Raw genomic sequence first — 21816 nt, 5'->3', positions numbered from 1 at the left:
GGCCTACGCATTAGAGCTCACAGAGGATATACAACATATCAAAGGGAAAAATAATGCCGTGGTTGATTGCCTCTCACAGCCAGCCATTGAGGTTGTACACATAGGGGTTGACAGTGCCGATATGCCAGCTGGCCAAGTTACTGACCCAGAGGTCCGGGCTTACTGAACAGCAGTCACGGGCCTGCGGTTGGCTGACGTTCAGTTCAGGCAAGCTGGGGTTGCTCTCCCTTGAAATGTCTCAACCAGTCGCTCTTACCCCATTGTGCTTGCAATCTGAAGATGGACATTTTTCGACTCCGTACATGGCGCCTCACATCCGGGTAGGAGGGCCTCACAGAAACTGGCTGCACTAAAGTTTGTTTGGCATGGCCTCAGAAAGGACATGCGTGATTGGACTGCAGTTTGTGTGGAGTGCCATGTTTGGGCGTCATTGACACCTTTTGAGGTTCCTGAGTGATGGTTTGATCATATAATTGTGGACATGGTTAATCCTCTTTCTCCACCCCCCTCCACCCCCCATAGTTTAACTCACCTTCTTACCATGGTGGACCATACCACCAGGTGAGAGGTCGTCTCCCTAGCATCGACGATGGCCGCAGGCGCAGCTTGGGCATTGATCAGCAACCGGGTTGCTGAGTTTGGCACCACATCTGATATTTCCTATGACCACAGTCCCCTATTTATTTCAGACCTCTGGACTGCGATGGCCCAGAACCTCAGCCTTAGGCTACATCACATCATGGTGTATCACCCTCAGTCCGGTTTCATCGCTCCTTAAAGGCTGCTCTGCGGGATTCCCTGACTGATGAGCATTGGCGTGATCGTCTCCCATAGGTCCTGCTGGGGCTCAGAACAGCTCCAAAAGAGGACCTGCAGCTGGATATATGGGCAGCCGTTATGATGACTTAACTCCTGGTGCCTGGTTGGCCTCTCAACAGTGTTCCACCCTACTCAGTAAATTAAATCCCTTTTCACCTATTCCTACCTCCCATCATGGCGTAGAGCACTCTTCTGTTCCTGTTGACCTGCATTCCACCTCATTTCTTTGCATCCACTGTGACGCACACCAACGCCCCCTTAGGCCCCCTAATGGTGACCCTTTCCGCATTTTGGAATGGGAAGGGAAGACTTATCACGGATAAGAGGGGTAAATCACCTCAGAAGTCAATGCACCTCTGGTCGAGCCAGAGATGTCTGCAGTTCCTCCACTCATGGAACACAAGACCTGAGCCGAGCTCCAGACAGCTCACAATGCTGGCTTTAGTGAATTCTGGGGGAGCCTGTATAGGGTAATGTAATTGTGAGAAATGTACATAACTCACAACCACCAGCATTGAGTAGGGTTTCCCTTTAAGAGGTTGGTCTGATGTGATGACGTTGTTACTTAAAGATTTTTAGCATGTTTTTGTTAGGTTTTGGAGTTCAATAAAATGTGTTTATGGGTTTCATTAAATATAAAGCACCTCACCGTTTTATTTGCGAAAAATGCATCAAGGTAGTACAGTAGGGAAAACAATAACAATGTCAAATATCATGTTACAGTGACAGAGCATGTAGTGCCGGTAGTCAAATGAGTTGCAAGGGAAATTATAAGTTAGATTGCGAGGTTAGGAGTTCTTTGTCAGACAAGGGGTCAATAAAAGATTTTTAAAACAGCAGGACAATACTGTTAATCACTAATGAAAGTTTCCCTCAATATATTGGAGCTGCATGATTGGTAGAATTGTTGATTCATAGCTCCTGCAGCCACATTTCAAACCTGGCCGTGGGTGCTGTCTACGTAAACCTGGGTCGCTGTTGTTGTAACGGGTTATGCCTGTGGCTACACTACCTTGCTGCCCTGTCAGAGATACAGCATAGTATCAGGCTCTTCTGGCCTAACAACTCATGCCATTCAGTCTAAGACTCAAAGGTTTAGCAAAATCATTACTCATATGTACATTGAAACACACAGTGAAATGCGTTGTCAACCAATTCACTAAGGATGTGCTGGGAGCAGCGCGCAAGTGTCATCACATATTCCAGTGCCAAAACATCATGCCCACAATGCTTGGCAGGACAACACAGAACACAACAAACAGAACATACCAAACAACAGTAGTGAATACGGTTGCCAACTGTCCTGTATTAGCTGGAACATCCTGTACCTTGGGCTAAATTGGTTTGTCCCATGCGGGACCGCCCTTGTCCTGTATTTCCCCCCGCTAAGGTAGAGTGTTCCTATGAAACCTTTCATGCCGAAATGGCGTAAAGCAAAGAAGCAATTACCATTAAGTTGTATTGGAAAAATTTTTGACCCAAAAAATAACCTACCAAATCATACCAAATAACACATAAATCCTTAAATAACACTAACATATAGTAAAAGCAGGAATGATATGATAAATACACAGCCTATATAAAGTAGAAATAATGTATGTACAGTCAGGAAGATTAAGCCAAAACCGATTTGTAGAAAAAAATCGGCACGTACACGCATGCGCACGTCATGTATGCACACGTCACGCATGCGCACTCAGGTGCCTGCGCAAGGCTTCGTGGTCATGGTAGTCTTTCTCAGGGTAAACACAAGTGTCCCGTATTTATAGGAAGAGGTACAGTCGACGTTTTGGGCCAAGACCCTTCGTCAGGACTAACTGAAAGAAGAGCTAGTAAGGGCTTTGAAAGTGGGAGGGGGAGATCTGAAATGATAGGAGAAGACAGGAGGGGGAGGGATGAAGCTAAGTTGATTGGCAAAAGGGATATGAAAGGGTCATGGGTCGGGAGACCTAGGGAGAAAGAAAGTGGGGGGGGGGATCCCAGAGGATGGGCAAGGAGTTATAGTGTCGCCACACATTTTAATTCCACGTCCCATTCCCATTCTGATATGTCTATCCACGGCCTCCTCTACTGTAAAGATGAAGCCACACTCAGGTTAGAGGAACAACACCTTATATTCTGTCTGGGTAGCCTCCAACCTGATGGCATGAACATTGACTTCTCCAACTTCTGTTAATGCCCCACCTCCCCTTCGTACCCCATCCGTTATTTATTTATTTATTATTATTATATATATTTTTTTTTTCTCTCCCTCTGTCCCTCTCACTATACTCCTTGCCCATCCTCTGGGATTCCCTCCTCCCCCTTTCTTTCTCCCTAGGCCTCCTGTCCCATGATCCTTTTATATCTCTTTTGCCAATCAACTTTCCAGCTCTTAGTTCCATCCCTCCCCCTCCTACTTTCAAATCTCTTGCTGTCTCTTCTATCAGTTAGTCCTCACGAAGGGTCTCGGCCCGAAATGTCGACTGTACCTCTTCCTATAGATGCTGCAGCAATTTTTATGTGTGTTGCTCGAAATTCCAGCATCCGTAGATTTCCTCGTGTTTGTGTCCCATATTTGACTGTACTTTTGTCCCTTATTTGGGAGTGAGAAAGTTGGCAACCCTAGTAGTGAAACAAGCCTTGTTCCTCCCCTCCCACCTACGCACCCATCTATATACGCAGTCCTTGGGCCCCAGGACAGGCCACCTTCTTTGTCCTTGACTTCCCCAGTGGACTGGCGCGGATTCGCAGCCTCAGGCTGTGGCCATTGGGTTAGTGGCAAGAAACAGCAGAAATCCTTTTCCGGCACCTTCTGGTGTCATGTATCAGTTTGAAGGGAACCTCTTTGCCCAAGCGTCTGTGATGCTTTCTAGTTGGCTGAGCAGTCACTTGTATTGAAATATCCTCACAGACACGAAACCAGGAAGGAAAGAGTTAAATTTTACAGGATGTGAAATTAATATAGGAAAATACAGGTATTTAAATATTGAAAAGAAACTTTTCAAAAAATTATTCTACAGTATTTTCTGTGGAACTATGCATCATAGACATGATTTTCTTTTACTCAGTTTAGTGAGTTTTTTAATCAATGTTTACAACTTAGAACTTGGTCCATAACCCACATCTCATGAAATAGTCTTTAAGGTTTCCATGATAAGTTACATGGTTTGTTAAGACCATAAGACACAGGAGCAGAATTGGCCATACGGTCCACTGCGTCCGCTCTGCCATTCCATTATGGCTGATCCATTTCCCCTCTCAACCTCACTCCCCTGCCTTCTCCTTGAAACATCTGACACCCTTAATAAACCAGAACCCCTCGATCTCCGCCTTAAATATCTGCAATGATTTGGCCTCCAGAACCGCTTGTGGCATTCAATTCCACTGATTCACCACCCTATGGCTAAAGAAATTCCTCTTCATCTCTGATGTCCTTCTATTCTGAGGCAGTGCGCTCTGGTCCTAGATTCTCCCACCACAGGAAGCACAGTCCCTATGTCCTCCCAAACCTTTCAATATTTGATAAGAGAATTTGAAATTTTTGTCAATTCACTGACTTTGCCTGATAGCAAACAATGCTGAGGAAGGTTGAATCAGGACTTTCACATTAAAACTTCAAAGTAAATGTATTATTGAGGTACATAGTTATATGCCACTATATAACCCTGAGATTTGTTTTCTTTTGGGCACACTCAGTAAATCCTAGAACCATACCAGAATCAGTGGAAGACCACACGTAAAAAGACAGACAAACAACTAATGATCAAAAGACAACAAACTGCTCAAATACAAAAGAACGAAAAAGAAATAATAATAAATAAGAAATAAATATTGAAGAATCCTTGAAAGTGAGTCCATAGGGTGTGGGAACAGTTCAGTGATGGGGCAAGTGAAGTTATCCCCACTTTTTCCAAGAGCCTGACGGTCGAGGGGTAATAATTCCTGAACTCGGTGGTGTGAGTCCTGAGGCTCCTATACCTTCTTCCTGATGGCAGCAGTGAGAATAGTGAGCCTGTGTGTTGGGGGTCCCTGATGATGGATGCTGCTTTCATGTAACAGCGCTCTGTGAAGATGTGCTCAACGGTGGGGAGGGTTTTACCCATGAGAAACTGAGCCATATCCATAACTTTTTGTCGGATTTTCTGTTGAAGGGCATTGGTGTTTCTACAGCAGGATATGATCTTAGAGTTGCTGCCTGTTCTGCGGAGTGATGATAGTGAGCAGTGACAGCCTTACCTTCATCACAACAACAAAATGCAAACCAGTGCCAAGCCACCTTGACTGTGGAACTGCATATTCTCCACTAATGCGTTGTCCTTTATTTTCTTCTTACAGTATGTTGCAGAAGAATCCATCAAATCGACCAGCAGCTGCAGAAATACTGAAAATTCCATACATCGACCAACAGCTCCAGGTAGGGAGAATAGCACCCATCAAATCTCCCCAGGATGCCAACCTTCCAGGTCTTCTATCAATTTCCGTTGCAGCGACAATAGGTAGATTTGAGGATGAGCTGGAATGGTACTAAAGTAAGATAGAAATAGAAGGATACGTGATGGAATTAGACAAGGAAAGAGGTGCGATCGGAGGAGACACTGGATAGTTCAGAGCAGAGGCTGAGGAAGTGAATAAGGATGCACAGTAGCAAAGCAAATTGGTACAATTCTTTATAGTGCACTGGCTGTAAGATCAGGATTCAATTCCCACCGCGGTTGGCAACGAGTTTGTATGTTCTCCCTGTGACCTCTTAGGTTTCCTCTGAGTGCTCCGGTTTCCTCCCACATTCCAAAGACGCAAGAGGTAAGGTTAGCGAGTCGTGGACCTGCTATGTTATCGTTGGAAGTGTGACGGCTCGTGTGGGCTTCTCCCAGCTCATCCCCAACGTAAGCGATGCATTTCACTGTATGTTTCAATGTACATGTGACAACTAAAGTTAATCTAATCTTTTTTTAGATCAAACCTAATCTAAAATAAAATATAAGAGACTCCGACGGGATGAACAGGTTGGACCTATTTCCCTTTGCAAAGAGGTCAGTTACTTGGGAATATAGGTTTCAGTTCATTGGTAGCAGGAAGTAAGGAAACACTTTCAACCAACTAGTAGTGGAGTAGTAGATCTTGTTGCTCAAAAGGTGCTGGATAAAGAAATGTTATCAAATCTAAGAAATATCTGAAGGAGTACATCAAGGAAGAAGTAGTAACCAGTAAGGACGCAATAAGAACGTAGTTGGGATTTCAGGTAGGCCCTATGGGTAACAGTACTCCAGAATTCCAGGGCGCCACGGTAGCGTAGCGGTTAGTGTGACGCTATTACGGCTCGAGGCGTCAGAGTTCAATTCCGATGTCATTTTCTATGGAGGCTGTATGTCCTTCCCATGAAATGCTTGGGTTTTCTCCAAGTGCTCCGGTTTCCTCCCACAGCCCAAAGACATACCGGTTGGTAGGTTATTTAGTCGTTGCAAATTGTCCTGTGGTTAGGCAAGGGTTGAATTGGGGATCGCTGGGCAGCGTGGCTCAAAGGGCTGGAAGGGCTTGTTTCACACTGTATCACCATAGATACAGTGGCATCAATCAGAATCAATCCCATAAATTCATTGGAATGGCAATGGAACTGAGAAGCTATCGTCATCGGGAAAGATTGAGCAGCCTGCAGCTCTTTAGAAACGAGAAAACTGAGACATGACTGATAGAAGCTGGTGAGATTATGAAACAGATTGATGGAGTGCACTTTGAGACGTTTCCAATCGCAGGGCCCCAACCAGAAGCCGCGAATGTGAAAAACTCGCGGGTATATCCAGCAATTTAGGAGTAACTTCTTCATGCAGAGAAATGTGAGAACATGGAATCTTTTATCACAGAATAGAGCAGATGTACTTGAGGAGAAGCTATATGAGGAAGAAGGGACCAGAGGTTATTGTGAAAGAGGAAATGCAGAAGGAGGCTTTAGTGGAGTATAAACATATGTATGGACATGTTGGACCGAATAGTCTATTCCTCAACAATATTCTGCAGAGTCCCCCTAAGTTTCCAAAAGTCGAGATTTTAAAATCACGCCATGTTAAAAGCTGTTCAGTCCGATTTTGGTGCTGTTGTTGAAAGACACAGTGTTTGCTTGCCAACTCTGCATTCCTTCTCAACTTTGTTCCTGTGGCTCAACACAATACTCGGTCCCTGACCAAGCAACTGCTCGGCAGCTCAAGGTGAACTAAAGCCCTGGCATTACCAAACTCTTCATTGCACATCTCTGGGAGGTGATATTCCCCCACGACTGCCGCACTGTCCCACTGTTGAGGATGAGAGTTCTCTTTCTGCACAATTCGTCCGTCAATATCCCGTTTGTAGAGCTGTCCATCTTATGGCATGTGGAGATTTCAGGTCTTTGATCCAAAAGGTTGGAGAGATATTCGAAGAATTAAAACTTCACCAAAAAAACTAGGAGGCATCGGGAATTTCCTACCTGAAGGGTGAATCCCAAAATAAATTGATGAAATGATTGTTCTCAGTGTTATTCAGAAGGATGAGAGTTCAGGACGACAAAATGGGATTAATCTCAGTAGTTCTTTATTGGCCTGCATTGACTGACAGGGTGAAATAATCTTCTCTGCGATCAGTTTCTGAGATGCTGTCATTCTGTGATTTAATTTAGAATACAGTATAGGAAAAATGAAACAACTTTCGGCAGTTCTGTAGTCCTCTTTCTTATTATGTAGAACACTATAATTAACACCATGTGAAGAAGACAGCTTTGGATCCTTTTATCTATAGGCTGGGTAGTTTTATAAGATGCTCGTTCATTTACTAGGAGTTAAAGAGACTGGGAAACCACAAGAATAGAAACTTGACTGGTGTCATTGATACTGTCAAACAAATCTTTAAAATGTATTCAGTCTTGTCAGTTTTTCCTATTACTGACAGGACTTGTCACGTCAAACAGTGACAGAAGGGTCACTGACCTTAGGATTTACTGACAGGAGCTGTCTGGGCAGACTGTGACAGATAGGTGATAAGAACTCAGAATTTGGATTAAAGCGACTTTGAATTTATTTGCACCTGTATAATACTTGAGAAAATGTACTCTCTGTCAATTGTAAGAACCCATTGTTAGAGAGCACATATGTTATATTTAAGGTGCCGGGAAGGAACAACTGTTTTTCAAATAGACATCCCTTTTATTTAATGAATTGTGGGGTGTGGTTGGTGCTGGTTGACCATATGTAGTTGTCATTACATACATAGTAATTTGCTTTATTGAAATGCAGCAATTAATGTGATTCTCTCCTGTGCCTCGGGTAGATGGTGCCTGTGTTTTGACTTGGCGATGATGTAGAGTTCCAAGTCAGAAGGTGATTTGAGATTTGGAGGAGATCTTGAGGACTGTGGGGTGCCATGAACCCGCTTCCCTTTGGCAGAAGTCACAGCTTTGGGGGAATGTTGCTGAACGAGACTTGGCGAGACACTGCAGTGCATCTTGTGCACTCATGATGCTTGGAGGGAATGCTTCAAAGGGTGAACTTTGTTTTCAGTAGTTTACTATTTTAGTGATCTGTCTGGAAATCTTTAAAAAAAAAAATTGCAGATGCTGGAAATCAAAATGAGGGGTGCACAGTAGCGTAGTAGTTAGTGTAATTGCTTTACAGTGCCTGCCATCACTTATTTGAGTTTGGTTCCATCACTCTCTGTGAGGAGGTTGCATGTTCTCCCTGTGATGATGTGAGTTTCCTCCAGATGCTCTGGTTTCCTCCCACATTCCAAAGATGTACTGTGAGCGTTAGTGAGTTGTGAGCATGCCATATTGGCGCTCGGTGTGGTGACAACTGTGGGTAGCCCCCAGCACTGCAAAAGCGATGATGTTAATGATGAATTTTACTGTATATTTCAATGTACATGTGACAAATAAAGCTATTCTCCTTTTTTAAAAAAAATAATGCTGGAACTGTAAGGGTTAGGTAGCATCTGTGGAAAGGGAAACATGATTGTTTCAGGTTGAAAATTTTTGGGTTCCCAGTTTTTGAGTATTTACATGTAATTATTGGTCTGTTATTGGATTTAGTGGTACACTTCCCTTCACACTGTGTGAATGTTCAAAGCACCTTTCAAACCATGATTTTAATCACTGTTTTGACTCTTTTGTAAATTGCAGAATATAAGATGCAAGTTCTCGAACATAAGCATGAAAGACAAGACAATAAGCTGCCAAAAAGAAGCTCTGCAAATAAAGAAAGCTTTGTAAGTAAGACCATGTACAGTTGATCTCAATGGTAGTCTTCTCTGATCTAATATTGAAGCCTAGAGTGTCACTAATGGGGTGGGAGGGTTAGAGGCATTAGGCCAATGGAAATGAAAATGAGGCAATGGAAGAGATGGGCATGTGGTATTCACAGCGTAACAACTAGAAGCTTGGCTCCATTGGTGTGTGGTGGTTATAGGCATATGAGGCCTGCAAACTTTGACTCATGGCCCTTAGTGTCTTTGCTAACATGATACCAATTTCAACTGCACAGCTTCCTGCAGATAGTCTACATCCCACCATTTTCTGCCTATTCATTTCTCTGCCTGCATGCTTATTAAACGTTGCTGTTGTACTTGCTTCCAGTATCTCTAAGCACCTACCACACTTTATGTAAATTTTTAAAAAACTTGCCTCGAAAAGCTTCTTTAAGTTGACCCTCCTCACATTAAAGGTATTGTACTCCAATATTTGACATTTCCACCCTGGGGGGACAAAGGCTCTGACTGTCTACTCTATCTCTGCACCTTAACCTGCGATACACTAGAGAAAACAATCCAAATTTGCCCAACCTCTCCTTATAGCTAATAATTTTAAATCCAGGCAACACTGTGTGGACCTCTTCCAAAGCCTCTACATCCCTCCTGGAATGTGGCGATCAGAACTATACAAATATGGCCTAACCAAAGTATTTTTATACTCAAGTATGCCATATACCGTCCTTACCACCCTGACTATTTGTCCCCCTTCAGCGGGTTATAGATTTGCACCCAAGGTTGCCTCTGTACCCACCAATGCTCCTAAAGGCTGATTTATACTTCTGAGTCAACTCAACGTTGTAGGTATGGCGTCGCAGTGAACCCTACGCAGAGCCTACGTGGATCCCTACGCCGTAGCCTGACACGCACCTCTCCCAAAATGTAACTACGCGTCACGGCAATGCAGACTGAACAACTGTGATTGGTCCGCTTGGTAGCATCGCATTTCCTCCTACGCTGCAATAGCTTCCCATTGGGCGACTGAAGGGCAGGGAAGGAACTCTGGCTGCAATGTTTTCCATAAAGCTTTACAGACCTCCAAAATTATGGAGGACACATTTCGCATTTACAGAAAAAGACGCTCGATTTAAAATTGTTTACCCCGAGAAAGACTACCATGACCATGAAGCCTTGCACGGGCAAATGTGTGCGCATGCGCGATGTGCCCGAATTGCAGAGCGACGCAGACACACCAACGCACAAGTATGAATGCTCACAACGCATGTAGGCCACTTGCGTAGGTTACAGCGTTCATTTGACACACAAGTATAAATCAGCCTTAAGGGCCCTGCCACATATTGTACACCTTTGTCTTAAATCTGGTACTGGGGGAGATCGGAGAGTGGCAATTTATGGTGGATATTGTGAAGAAAAAGTGAAAGAAATGGGAAACTAACCATTAGAAAAACATCAAAAAGGCACTTAATTCATCGCCATTTAGCCTCTAGATTTTCAAAGACACGTGGCCAGGACAAGATTCAGTGTGGAGAATAAATCTGAAGCCTCATTATAATATTCAAATGACCACTCTGCTTGCTGGAGTAGATTAATCTCTCAAACCCCACTTCAAAACTGAAAAGGCCAATAAAGGTTTGGGTTTCAGGACTCAATCCAAACTTACCATTCCTAAGATTTTTAAATTTCCTGCTGATTACAAGCTGGTGATCAAACTGACCCATTGAAATGGATAAAATAAATGGGAACATCTTTAACCTGAGATATGATCAAGGCCTTTAAAATTTTTAATGTAAAACTAAAGTGAGAGGTTCTAAGATCTCCCTTGTGGAATATTGAATACCTGAGAGAGATCATAGAAAAGGTTCAGATATTTCGATAGCTGTCAGAGAGAGTGTAGCCGCGAGCAACCAGTTAAAGTTCAGCTCAACTATCTTAATGCAGATTAACAGTCAATCTTTACTTTGTGTTGTTCCTTTTCTGTATGTTTTACGGGCAAGATCTTTACACCTGTTATCCATTGTCTCTTTTAATTTATTCTGCTAATTCTTTGATTTACTGAAATGTTTGCTAAAAGTGTTACATTTAATATATGGCCAATAACATAGGTTACAATATCAGTCATTGTTCAATGTGTGAGTGGTATTAGAGATTGTTACAACAGAGAGTTCCTCTGAGCCAGAGGCTGATATACTGTGAATGATAGAATCTGTGCTGTTTGGAAAAAAAGAACTATAATCTTTATCTTTGACAGTGTCTAGGTTGGTAACACTCTTGCCTCCAAATTAGAAGGTTGTGCATTCGAATCTCACTCTAGAGACTGGAGAGCAGGAAGTGTGGATGTGCTGCTTTGTTAAATGTGATGTCCTTGGATGGGATGTTAAATGCAAGCTGCATCTGCTCTCTCACTTGGGGATTAAAAAGGTCCAGTGGCACAATTTCAAAGACGAGCAGGACTGTTCATTCTGGTGTTGTGACCAATATTCATTCCTCACTCAATATCAGTGAACCAGAATAAAAGCTGACTGTTATTCCAGTGGTGTGTGTGGGAACTGTGTACAAATTGGCTGCTGCCTTTCCTACCTCACATTGGTGTAACACTTCAGAAATACTTCAGTGGCAGTCAAGTGCTTGGGAAATTTTGAGGTTGGTGTAGTTGGTGGTCAACGGCTTTCTTGCATTTCTCAGGAATGTGTGGTAAATTAGTATTTTAACTATGTTTGAGTTTTGCATAAAAATCATCAATGCCCCTTTGTCTTATTCCTTTACTAATGGACAAGTAAAGTATGTATTATAGGTATTAATTTAGAGGATCTTCTTAAAAATGGCTTTTGGTTGGGTTGAGTTGTTCAGCTCTACCCACCCATCAACTACCCAATGCACACTTTTTCTGAGTTACTTCCAAAAATGATTTTTGTTTGTCTGATTCATTGAAAGGTACAGTTCTCAAACATTTTTCTATCATGCATCTTTCAAAGAGTTGTGCTTTTGGTCCCTTGAAGCTTGTGCAGGAAGTCTAAAGGCTACTGGTAATATGCAGGCACTGAATCAGCGTTCATATGTTCTAGACCAGGGGTTCCCAATCTCGGGTCCATGGGCCCCTCGGTTAATGGTAGGAGTCCATGGCATAATAAAGGTGGGGGACTTCTGTTCTAGGCCACGCTGACATTTAGGAGAAATTAGATAAGAAATCATTAATAGGGAAAGTGTACAAACATCTCTTAAGGCATGGTCCCAAAAAGAACCTGTAGAATCATGCTAAGCCATCTTCACTCTTCTATTTAACCCTCTTGTAATAAATGACAACCAATCTTTTCTAGCATCTGCATGCTAGCATAGAGATCTGTGTACAAGGACAGTGGAGCTCCAGTCGAATTTGAACATTTCCCAGTTTCTCAACATTTTTCATTCTTGTTCCCATCTGTTGCACTGGCCCATTTACTTGGCCGGCCTACATCCATCTGAAGCCTCTTTAGCACTAGTCACATTCCCGCTTAGTGTCATGTCATCAACATGCTTAGAAATATTACACTTGGTCCCCCTGGCCAAATCAACGAAGTATCAGAATTTGACCTATAAAAGGGTCTCAGTATCTCAGAACAATGGGGTAGCAGTATTATGTAGTAAATCGTAATATTTATGCCACAGGTGATTCACATAATTTCAAATCCTAAATATATTTGAGTTGATAAATGTATTTCCATAGTTCACTGGTGTTTGTTTTCTTTTTAAATTTATGCTATTGTATTGTAATGAAGGTACAGGGGGAGGAGGGGTGGTCACTGATACAATTAATTGGAGATTGAAATAAGATGTTTTTGATTTGGAAGCATGAATATGTGGTTTTCTTGGGATCTGCTAAACACATATGAGGTCTGAAAAGCATCCATGTGTACCCAGAGAATGATCAGTCTGGCCCACATCCATTAGCCTGGCAATGTTCAGGCTGATGCAGTGACACAACAGCTAGTACTACTGTCTCACATCTACCAAGATCCAGATTTGATTCTGACCTCTGGTGAACCTGTGTGGAGTTTGCACCAACTATCCTTGGCCGCATTGGTTTCCTCCCTAATCCAAAATGTATGATGGTATGTGCTACCTCTTAATGTGGGTATTTTGCCAAAGAAATTGATTGGGCATGTGGAAGAGAGAAGAAGTAGTAGGACAATGGAGAAATAAGGAGAGAGGGAATGGCATTGGTCATTTTGGTGCTCGCATGGACATTAAAAGCCAAATGGCTTCTGTCTGTCTCATAATAATAAATTCAACACCTGGACTTCGCATAAAGATGATCCTGGCTGGAACATTAGCAATAACTATATTGGGCAAAGAGGTGCAACAAAATGGCTGACATTGGGTTACACTTGTGAGAGAAGTTTGTACAGATCTACGCTTTAGAGAAGACTGAAAATTAAGAGTTTGAGTGGGTAGGTATATACAGGGTAAGATTTGTTTTTTTTTTTGGTTACTATTGCTAAGTGGGATGAGGAATGTACTCCTCTCTGCACGTTTTACCCCGTAGACTTCAGTGACGTGATTGTTAGGAAATGAGTTGATATTCTTGCGTGTATTTAGACTTGCAACCAAAGAAGAATTTCTCCTTCCTTATGATATTTCCATCTTTGGTGAGACAAAAATTAGTTGATTAGATGTCATAAATCAATATACCCAATAGAATTCCATGAGATACTCCTTCCGTTAGAGATGGGTAGGAATGTGGAAACTGTAACCCCTGCTTGTCTGAGGTGAGAAGCACTTGAGGACAAGTTAAGTAAACACATAACATAGCGAGGAATGCAAGCTGTGCAGAAAGCGCGAGGTTGATGGCAGCATGGTGGAGTAAAGGTTGGTGTAACGCTAATACGGTGTCTGTGACCTAGGTTCAATTCCGCTGCTCTCTTTGAGGAGTTTCTGTGCTCTCCCTGTGACCACGTGGGCTTCCTCCCACATTCCAAAAAAAAACACACACGTTAGTAGGTTAATTGGTCACATGCGTGTAATTCGGCCATGCGGGCTCGGGCTGGAAAGGTCCGTTACTCTGCTGTATCTTCAAAACTAAAAGGAAAAAATATCAGGGAGGAAGCTCTGGGAGAATATAAACATGGGCCAGGTAGGCTATATGTTTTTTGAACAAATTTTATTGCTGGTTAAACAGAGGAGCCATTGACCCTTAATTTTGTACATGGGTAAACCAATTAAGTAAAGCTCTTGTAATGAACTGATCTTTCTTTGGGGTATTCAGAGGTAATATTTAGATGGAATAAATACTCCATAGGATTCACAAACAGTCCCATCTCAATCTATGCTTTAGCTTCACTCCAGCACTTGGCTGCTAATTGGAGTGAAAGCATCATATTGCAAAAACTATGTCATGAATTGCTAAATATAAATCATATTAAAATAATTTAAAACTAATATATTCAGAGCAAGACATATCGGCATTTAGATAGCAGATAGTAATTACAAACTGGAATATGATTTTCATGAAATTTACAATTATGAAGGAATAAGTAGCAAACCGTGGGTGTTATCTGGCTGGGCAATTAGAAAGAGAATTGGCAACATGTTAATTGGAGGGAATGCATATTATAATCACAAGCTGTTGAATTGAATTTGCATAAATAATTACCACATAAATCACACACTTGACTATAAATGGTTTGAAGTCATATTCCAAAACATATACATAGATCAACTGAGAATTCTTGAGCATAAATTAATTTGTCTTTGTTCTCTGCCACTTTGTTCCAATCAGTTCACTGTTATTAGCCTGTATTTTATTTAGCTTTTTCACATCCCATGTCTTTTTTTTATGAATGTCTTTGATTTACTGCATAAACATGCAGGCAGGATCAAGGGAAGAGTTTTTTTTTACTGCATTCCTGTTCCAAAATTCTGCTCCAATGACTTAGAGAAGGGAGTTCAAGTTAGACCACGACAGCTAGGGAATTTAAACTCAATGAGTTACATCAGTATAGAATTAAAAAGCTTGCAGTGGTAATCAGGTCAACAAAACCATTGATTATTAGAAAAACTCATCTCGTTCATGAATGCTTCTTTAGAAAAGGATGTTGTTCACTTTTCACTCCTTTCTGATTAGTAATGGCATCAAAGGTAATGGGGAAGAGGCAGTAGATAGGGTCTAGAGGGAAAATAAATCTGCCATGATCAAATTGTGGGAAGACTTGATGGGCTGAGTGGCTTAATTCTGCTCCTATTCCTTATGATTTTATGAAGCGGTCCACTGTTACTGTAAACACTCCAAATTATGTGCAAGTCAGACTTGCAAACAATGGTGCACCTTATTGCATTAACTCAAAAGCAATTAAAGATGGGCAATAAATGGTAGTTGTTCCAGCAATGGACATGTCCCATGAATGAATCAGATCATAAATTAGATTTCACATGCTGTTTACTCATATGGATTCACTATCATCTATATTGCTCCCCTTTGAACTTGGCACTGTTGAAAAAGTTGTGCTGATAGCATCTGGACAGTTACAATGCTCTGTACAACTTTGAGAGTGTCTTAATCACAATAACTGGAGTTGTTTGTCGGAAAAAGAGATTACAGATGCTTGGTAGTAATTTAATTGGGTTGTTTTCAAATACATATTTCATAAACCACGAGAACAAAGCTCTAGAGTTTTGTGGAAAGTTCACTGCCTTCAGTTTATTTACATATGAGTACACACATCCTCTGCCATTAGTATTTGTGTAAGACTAGATCTAACTAGAAACAAAACATAGTACATTGAAGAATACATCTCCTTCAACCAATGATGTTGTGTTGAACTAATTAAACTAGTAATTACATTGCTAACTAACTAATCCCTTCTGACCATACAATGCCTACCAAGGGGCTGGAGACTACCTAGACGGTATATGAGGTGTTGCTCCTCCAACCTGAGTTTAGCCTCATTATGGCAGTAGAGGAGGCCATGTATGGACATATCTGAATGGGAGTGGGAAGCACTCAGGTTGGAGGAGCAACACCTCATATACCGTCTAGGTAGTCTCCAGCCCCTTGGTATGAACATAGAATTCTCCAACTTCCGGTAATTCCCTCCCCCTCCCTTCCTCTATCCCTATTTCACTGTGCCCCCTCCCCCAGTTGCCTACCACCTCCCTCTTGGTTCCACCTCCTTCTACTACCCACCGTGTTTTCCCCTATTCTTTCTTCACCTTTCCTGCCTGTCGCCTCCCTGTCTCCCTTCTCCCACCCCTTTATCTTTCCCCTTACCGGTTTTTCACTTGGAACCTACCAGCCTTCTCCTTCCCACCCTCCCCCCACCTTCTTTATAGGGCCTCTGCCCCTTCCCCCTACAGTCCTGACGAAGGGTTCCGGCCCGAAACGTCGACTGATCGTTTCCACGGATGCTGCCAGACCTGCTGAGTTCCTCCAGCGTGTTGTGAGTGATACAAAAATTCCACCAAGTTCCATTAGAACAAGAGATTAAAAAACTTGAACAAAGAAGCAAGTTTTAATTAGTTTCCAAAAGGAAGAGAGAGTTGAGGAAGAGTGACATAATGGGCAAATTTCAGAATATTTTGTGTGCTTATTGCATGTGGCCATGGTGATTGTTTTTATCCTTGAGTGTTAATTACAACAGTGAGTACATGGAGGCTTCCAGGTTTGTTCATAGCTGACCTACTTTTCTGCAATGGAACTGGCTTTTGCTTCATTCCATCTGTAACCATGCCTACTAAATAATTAGTTGCTTGCTCAAAGGCCTGAATTTTAAAGCTGATCATCATAACCATAAAGTTAATAAAGAAATGTTAGGTCATAATTTGACCATTTAGGTTTGTCGTTGAAAAAAATTGAAAGATATTTATTCCCTCAGTAGCTTTTGCCATCCTATTGAGAATCTGGATAAAGAAATTTGAATTAATATAGAATTCAGATGTAGGACAGTTTAGAGAGCTTAAATAATGTATTGTGTTCTGTTCGGCATAGGCTGAGTGATAATTGTCAGTTTCTTTTTGATTAAAGAGCTATGGGTATTGGGTTTAGTGGAAAATTGAATGCCTTGGGTAAACATTTATTTTGGAGTCTTGATCCAGGCATTCTTCACTGTTAATGTAGGAATCCCCACACTTTTAATTGCTGGTAAAGAAAAGAAAACTTGCATTTCTATATCAGCTTTGGCTTTCATCTCTCCTCTGGAATGTGCCAAAGTGCTTTACAGCTCATGAATTAATTATGAAGTGTGTAACTTGTGTGGGAAATTCAGCAAAAAGTATTGCAGATAACAAGTCTCCAAAATGAATATTCTGATAATCATCAGATAACCTGTGTTAGCAATATTGAATATGTATTTATGAGGAAACTGGGAAGAGGTTCTCTACTCTTCATTTAACCATATAACAATTACAGCACAGAAACAGGCCATCTTGGCCCTTCTTGTCCATGCCGAACTCTTACTCTCACCTAGTCCCATCTACCTGCACTCAGCCCATAACCCTCCATTCCTTTCCTGTCCTTATATCTATCCAATTTTTTTAAATGACAAAATTGAACCTGCCTCTACCACTTCTGCTGGAAGCTCGTTCCACACAGCTACCACTCTCTGAGTAAAGAAGTTCCCCCTCATGTTACCCCTAAACTTTTGCCCCTTAACTCTCAACTCATGTCCTCTTGTTTGAATCTCCCCTACTCTCAATGGAAAAAGCCTATCCACGTCAACTCTATCTAACCCCCTCATAATTTTAAATACCTCTATCAAGTCCCCCCTCAACCTTCTACGCCCCAAAGAATAAAGGCCTAACTTGTTCAACCTTTCTCTGTAACTTAGGTGCTGAAACCCAGGTAATATTCTAATAAATCTCCTCTGTACTCTCTCTATTTTGTTGACATTTTTCCTATAATTCGGTCACCAGAACTGTACACAATACTCCAAATTTGGCCTCACCAATGCCTTGTACAATTTTAACATTACATCCCAACTCCTATACTCAACACTCTGATTTATAAAGGCCAGCATACCAAAAGCTTTCTTCACCACCCTATCCACATGAGATTCCACCTTCAGGGAACTATGCACCATTATTCCTAGATCCCTCTGTTCTACTGCATTCCTCAATGACCTACCATTTACCATGTACGTCCTATTTTGATTTGTCCTACCAGAATGTAGCACCTCACACTTATCAGCATTAAACTCCATCTTCCATCTTTCAGCCCACTCTTCTAACTGGCCCAAATCTCTCTGATGGGACAGACTAAAAATTCATAAACCAGTTGTAGGGAACTAATTGGAGAAGGTACTTTTGGGGCAGAATTTACACGCAAAAGAGATTGGAGATGGTTAGCATAGTGTGTGTACAGGTGGAGTTCTGTTTAGCAAATCCGCTTGAATTTTCCGAGGAAGTGTTGAAATTGAGAATAAAGCTTTCAATGTTGTCCACGTGAACTTAAGTAAAACACTTGACAAGGCCCCTCATATTCTACGTTGTAATAGGATCTTTTATATCTAGCTGAGAGAGGTCAGGCCTCAGCTTCTTAGTTAGCACTGAAGCATCACTCTGGATGTTTAGTATCAAGTACCACCCTTGAATTTTGTAATCAAGACCTGGGCAGATACTTGATCACAAAACTGATGGAAAGATGCATTTTCCATAAGTAACCCAAACTCGACTCCAGTCTGGCACCCACATTTCTATGTGTGCCGTTTAGAATCGTTTATAAATCTATCAAAAATGCTCAGAAAGCATTGAAGAGGATGAAGAATAATTTCTGTTATACACTATAAATAATTAATAATATGATGGAAAGTTTGGCACATGATCCGCAATGATATTTCTCAGATTAAATATTGAGTCATCGTGGTAAATCCATGCTCTACTGTGAGACGTCATGCAGAGTACAGCAGTGCACCTGAACGACTGACTTATTGGCAGTTTGGAATTTCCATTGCCAGGTAACCTTGTTGTAATAAACTGCTGTGATCTTTGACTTACATAGGACTCTGTATAAATAATATCAATTTAAAAATCCTTATGATCATTTCCAAAACCCTCCACCTTGCCTGTCTCACCTCTCCTCGTCTCAGTAACCTATTCCCATATTCTGTGCTGTGTGAATTCTGGATGCTTGATTATTTTTGAGTGTAATCACTGAACTTGGTGTTCTGCTCGATTCAATCCACTCCATCTGACACGCTGATACCTTGCTAGGCAATTATGAGGTGCTCCCAGGAAAGAGAGTGCAGATAGAATCAGCACTAAAAGGGGTCGCAACAGCATTAAATGTGAAGAGAGGAGTGCCCCTAATGGCACTGCTCAACTGGCGATCTGTACAATCCTCTCCTGTCCGCACCACTGTACCAGCAATCTAGTCAAAGGCTTTCAACAACCACAATTAAACTTTTGTGAGATACAGTACTGTGCAAAAGTATTATGTAGATAGCATGCCTAAGACTTTTGCCAACATGGAGCGGAGAGCGAGTTTGTAAATCTGGCAGGAGCAAAGGATGTTGGCTATGGCGAGGGTGGAGTGCCTTTGGAAGGGTGTGGGACAGGTGGCAGAGTGGGAGTGCCAGGGACGGGGGTTGGCGTGGGTACAGTCACACCTAGCCCTGAGACACCAGGCAAGGTAATTTGATTCCAAACAAGTGGTTTATTGATCATTACTGAATGCCTCTCTGGTGCGCCCTGCTCCTGCCCTTCTCCCTTCTCCTTTTCCCAACCATGATTCCCCTCTCCCTGCTTCCTTCCCACTCTCAGTCTGCGACAGAGACCCATATCAATCAGGTTTATCATCACTCACATATGTCATGAAATTCATTTTTTTGTGGCAGGAATACAGTGCAATACATAAAATTACTGCGATACTGTGCAAAAATCTTAGGTGCCCTGACCTATGTATATATGTATATTATATAGTTCCTCCAGCATTTTGTGTGTGTTGCTTGGAGTTCCAGCATCTGAGGGTCTTCTCTTGTTTGTGATTTGACTGCCACACGGCGAGGTCTCTTCGAGGGATGCCTACCCTGAAGCAGTTTAGACTTTCCCTTCAGTCCTGATGAAGGGTCTCACTCCAAAACATCAACTGTACTCTTTTCCATAGATGCTGCCTGGCCTGCAGAGTTCCTCCAGCATTTTGTGTGTTGCATACATGCCTCAAACCTTTGCACAGTACTGTACGATTCCTCCCAGTGGAGAAATTCCCTCTCGATTGGATTTTAGCCAGAAGTTACTGATGCCAGCAGCACTCAGACGCTGGTTTGGTTTCAAAGATGGTCATTCTCCTTCACGTCTGCATTCATGCCTTTCTGAATGTATTTCAGTCGAGGTCAAGACCCACGTGGTCCCGGTGAATCCTAGATCGGTTATTGGCAAAGCAAGTGCAGCACTGATTTTTGTATCATTTTGCACGTGGTTGAGAGCAGATTGATGAGGCAGCAATATTCACGTTGTATAATCCTGTTTCTTTCAGCACATCATAATTGGGGCAACTTTTAAGAAGAAGATTAGCTTCGTCACATGTACATTGAAACATACTGTGAAATGTGTTGCTTTGTGTCGAATCAGCAAGGATGTGCAAGGGCAGGTGGCCAACATAGCATCGCCACAGCTTAGCAACCCTAACTGTATGTATTTGCAATGTGGGAGGGAACTGGAACGCTGTGAAGGAAACTCATATGGTCATGGGGATGGGGGTGGGGTGATGAAAAGCTCCAGCAGGAATCAGACCCAGATCAGTGATCGCTGGTGCTGTAAAAAAAACTACACAGACCACCAGCTACTGCGTCACTGCTAATTTTTAGCTCAGTTTGTTGCGTGGCTGCTCTCGTTTACTATGCATATAAAATGATATAGTTCACAAGGTAAGCATCTGTCTACCTACAGCTGCTCGTCGAATGCCTTTCTGTATTCATTGAATCAGGGTTGCTACCCTGGTTAGATATTAATAAGAGAGTAAAGGATAGGCCAGGATGTGAAGCCACAGAGTGGAAATTGAAGCAGTTATGATGATTTTGCTGGTGGTTCATCGAAAATGAGAACTACCAAGTTTGGAGCTGCTGGATCTGTTCTGAATCTTCCCCTATTATTGTTAAGGAAGGGCCAGGCAATCTAGTGAAGAATATTGTCAGTGTGAAAGAGGACACTTTGATTGAGTGTCAGTCATAGACAGATTCATCTACAGCAGGTCAAGCAAGTTCATACTTCATACTGCTCTCCCTTACCATCTGCTGTAGACTCAATCTGGCTGTGATGTTATTAGCCCAGTTAGTGCTGGTATTACTGAACCACGATTCATATCAATGTTGAAGACCCCTGATCATAATGCCTTCAGCGACCCTGTTACTCTGTGCTTCTGTTTGTTTAGAACTATTTTTTTCTTAAAGATTAGCTGTATTTGTCACATGCACAGCAAAACATTGAAACATACAGTGAAATGTGTTGCCTTGCACTAACGACCAACAGGAGGTGCGGAAAAAAGCCCTCAAGTGTCACCACACTTCTGGCACCAACATAGCACGTCCTTAACTTACTAACCCATTTGACTTTGGGACATGGGAGGAAACCAGAGCACCCACAGCAAACCCATGTGGTCACAGAGGGAACGTACAAACTCCTTACGCACAGTAGCAGGAATCGAAACCTGATTGATGCCCGTTCGCACTGTAAAGCGATTGCACTGACTGTAACCCGGAGGGATGCTGATTTTTCAGTTAACTGGAGGACAGTGGGTAGAGGATCTGGTTTGCATTCTGAACTACTCTTACTCATTTTTTGTCTTCATCTCTTTAGATTTCATGAGCTTATATCCCTCCCTCCTATCTG

General features: G+C 42.2%; 1 protein-coding gene across 3 annotated transcripts in view; it reads left to right on the top strand.

Annotated features, from left to right (window-relative positions):
* Positions 1–21816, top strand: part of nek11 (NIMA-related kinase 11) — a 355541-nt gene that overhangs the window by 199590 nt on the left and 134135 nt on the right. For all 3 annotated transcript variants that reach the window (XM_072283318.1, XM_072283316.1, XM_072283319.1), the window contains exons 8-9: positions 5137–5215; positions 8942–9027. In XM_072283318.1, coding sequence (XP_072139419.1) covers positions 5137–5215; positions 8942–9027 — 165 coding nt within the window. The remainder of the gene's footprint in view (positions 1–5136; positions 5216–8941; positions 9028–21816) is intronic.

This window comes from Mobula birostris, chromosome 19, assembly GCF_030028105.1.
Source record: "Mobula birostris isolate sMobBir1 chromosome 19, sMobBir1.hap1, whole genome shotgun sequence".
Lineage (NCBI taxonomy): Eukaryota > Metazoa > Chordata > Chondrichthyes > Myliobatiformes > Myliobatidae > Mobula > Mobula birostris.
The sequence above is the reverse complement of the archived record's forward strand: the minus strand, read 5'-3'. Positions and strand labels throughout refer to the sequence as shown.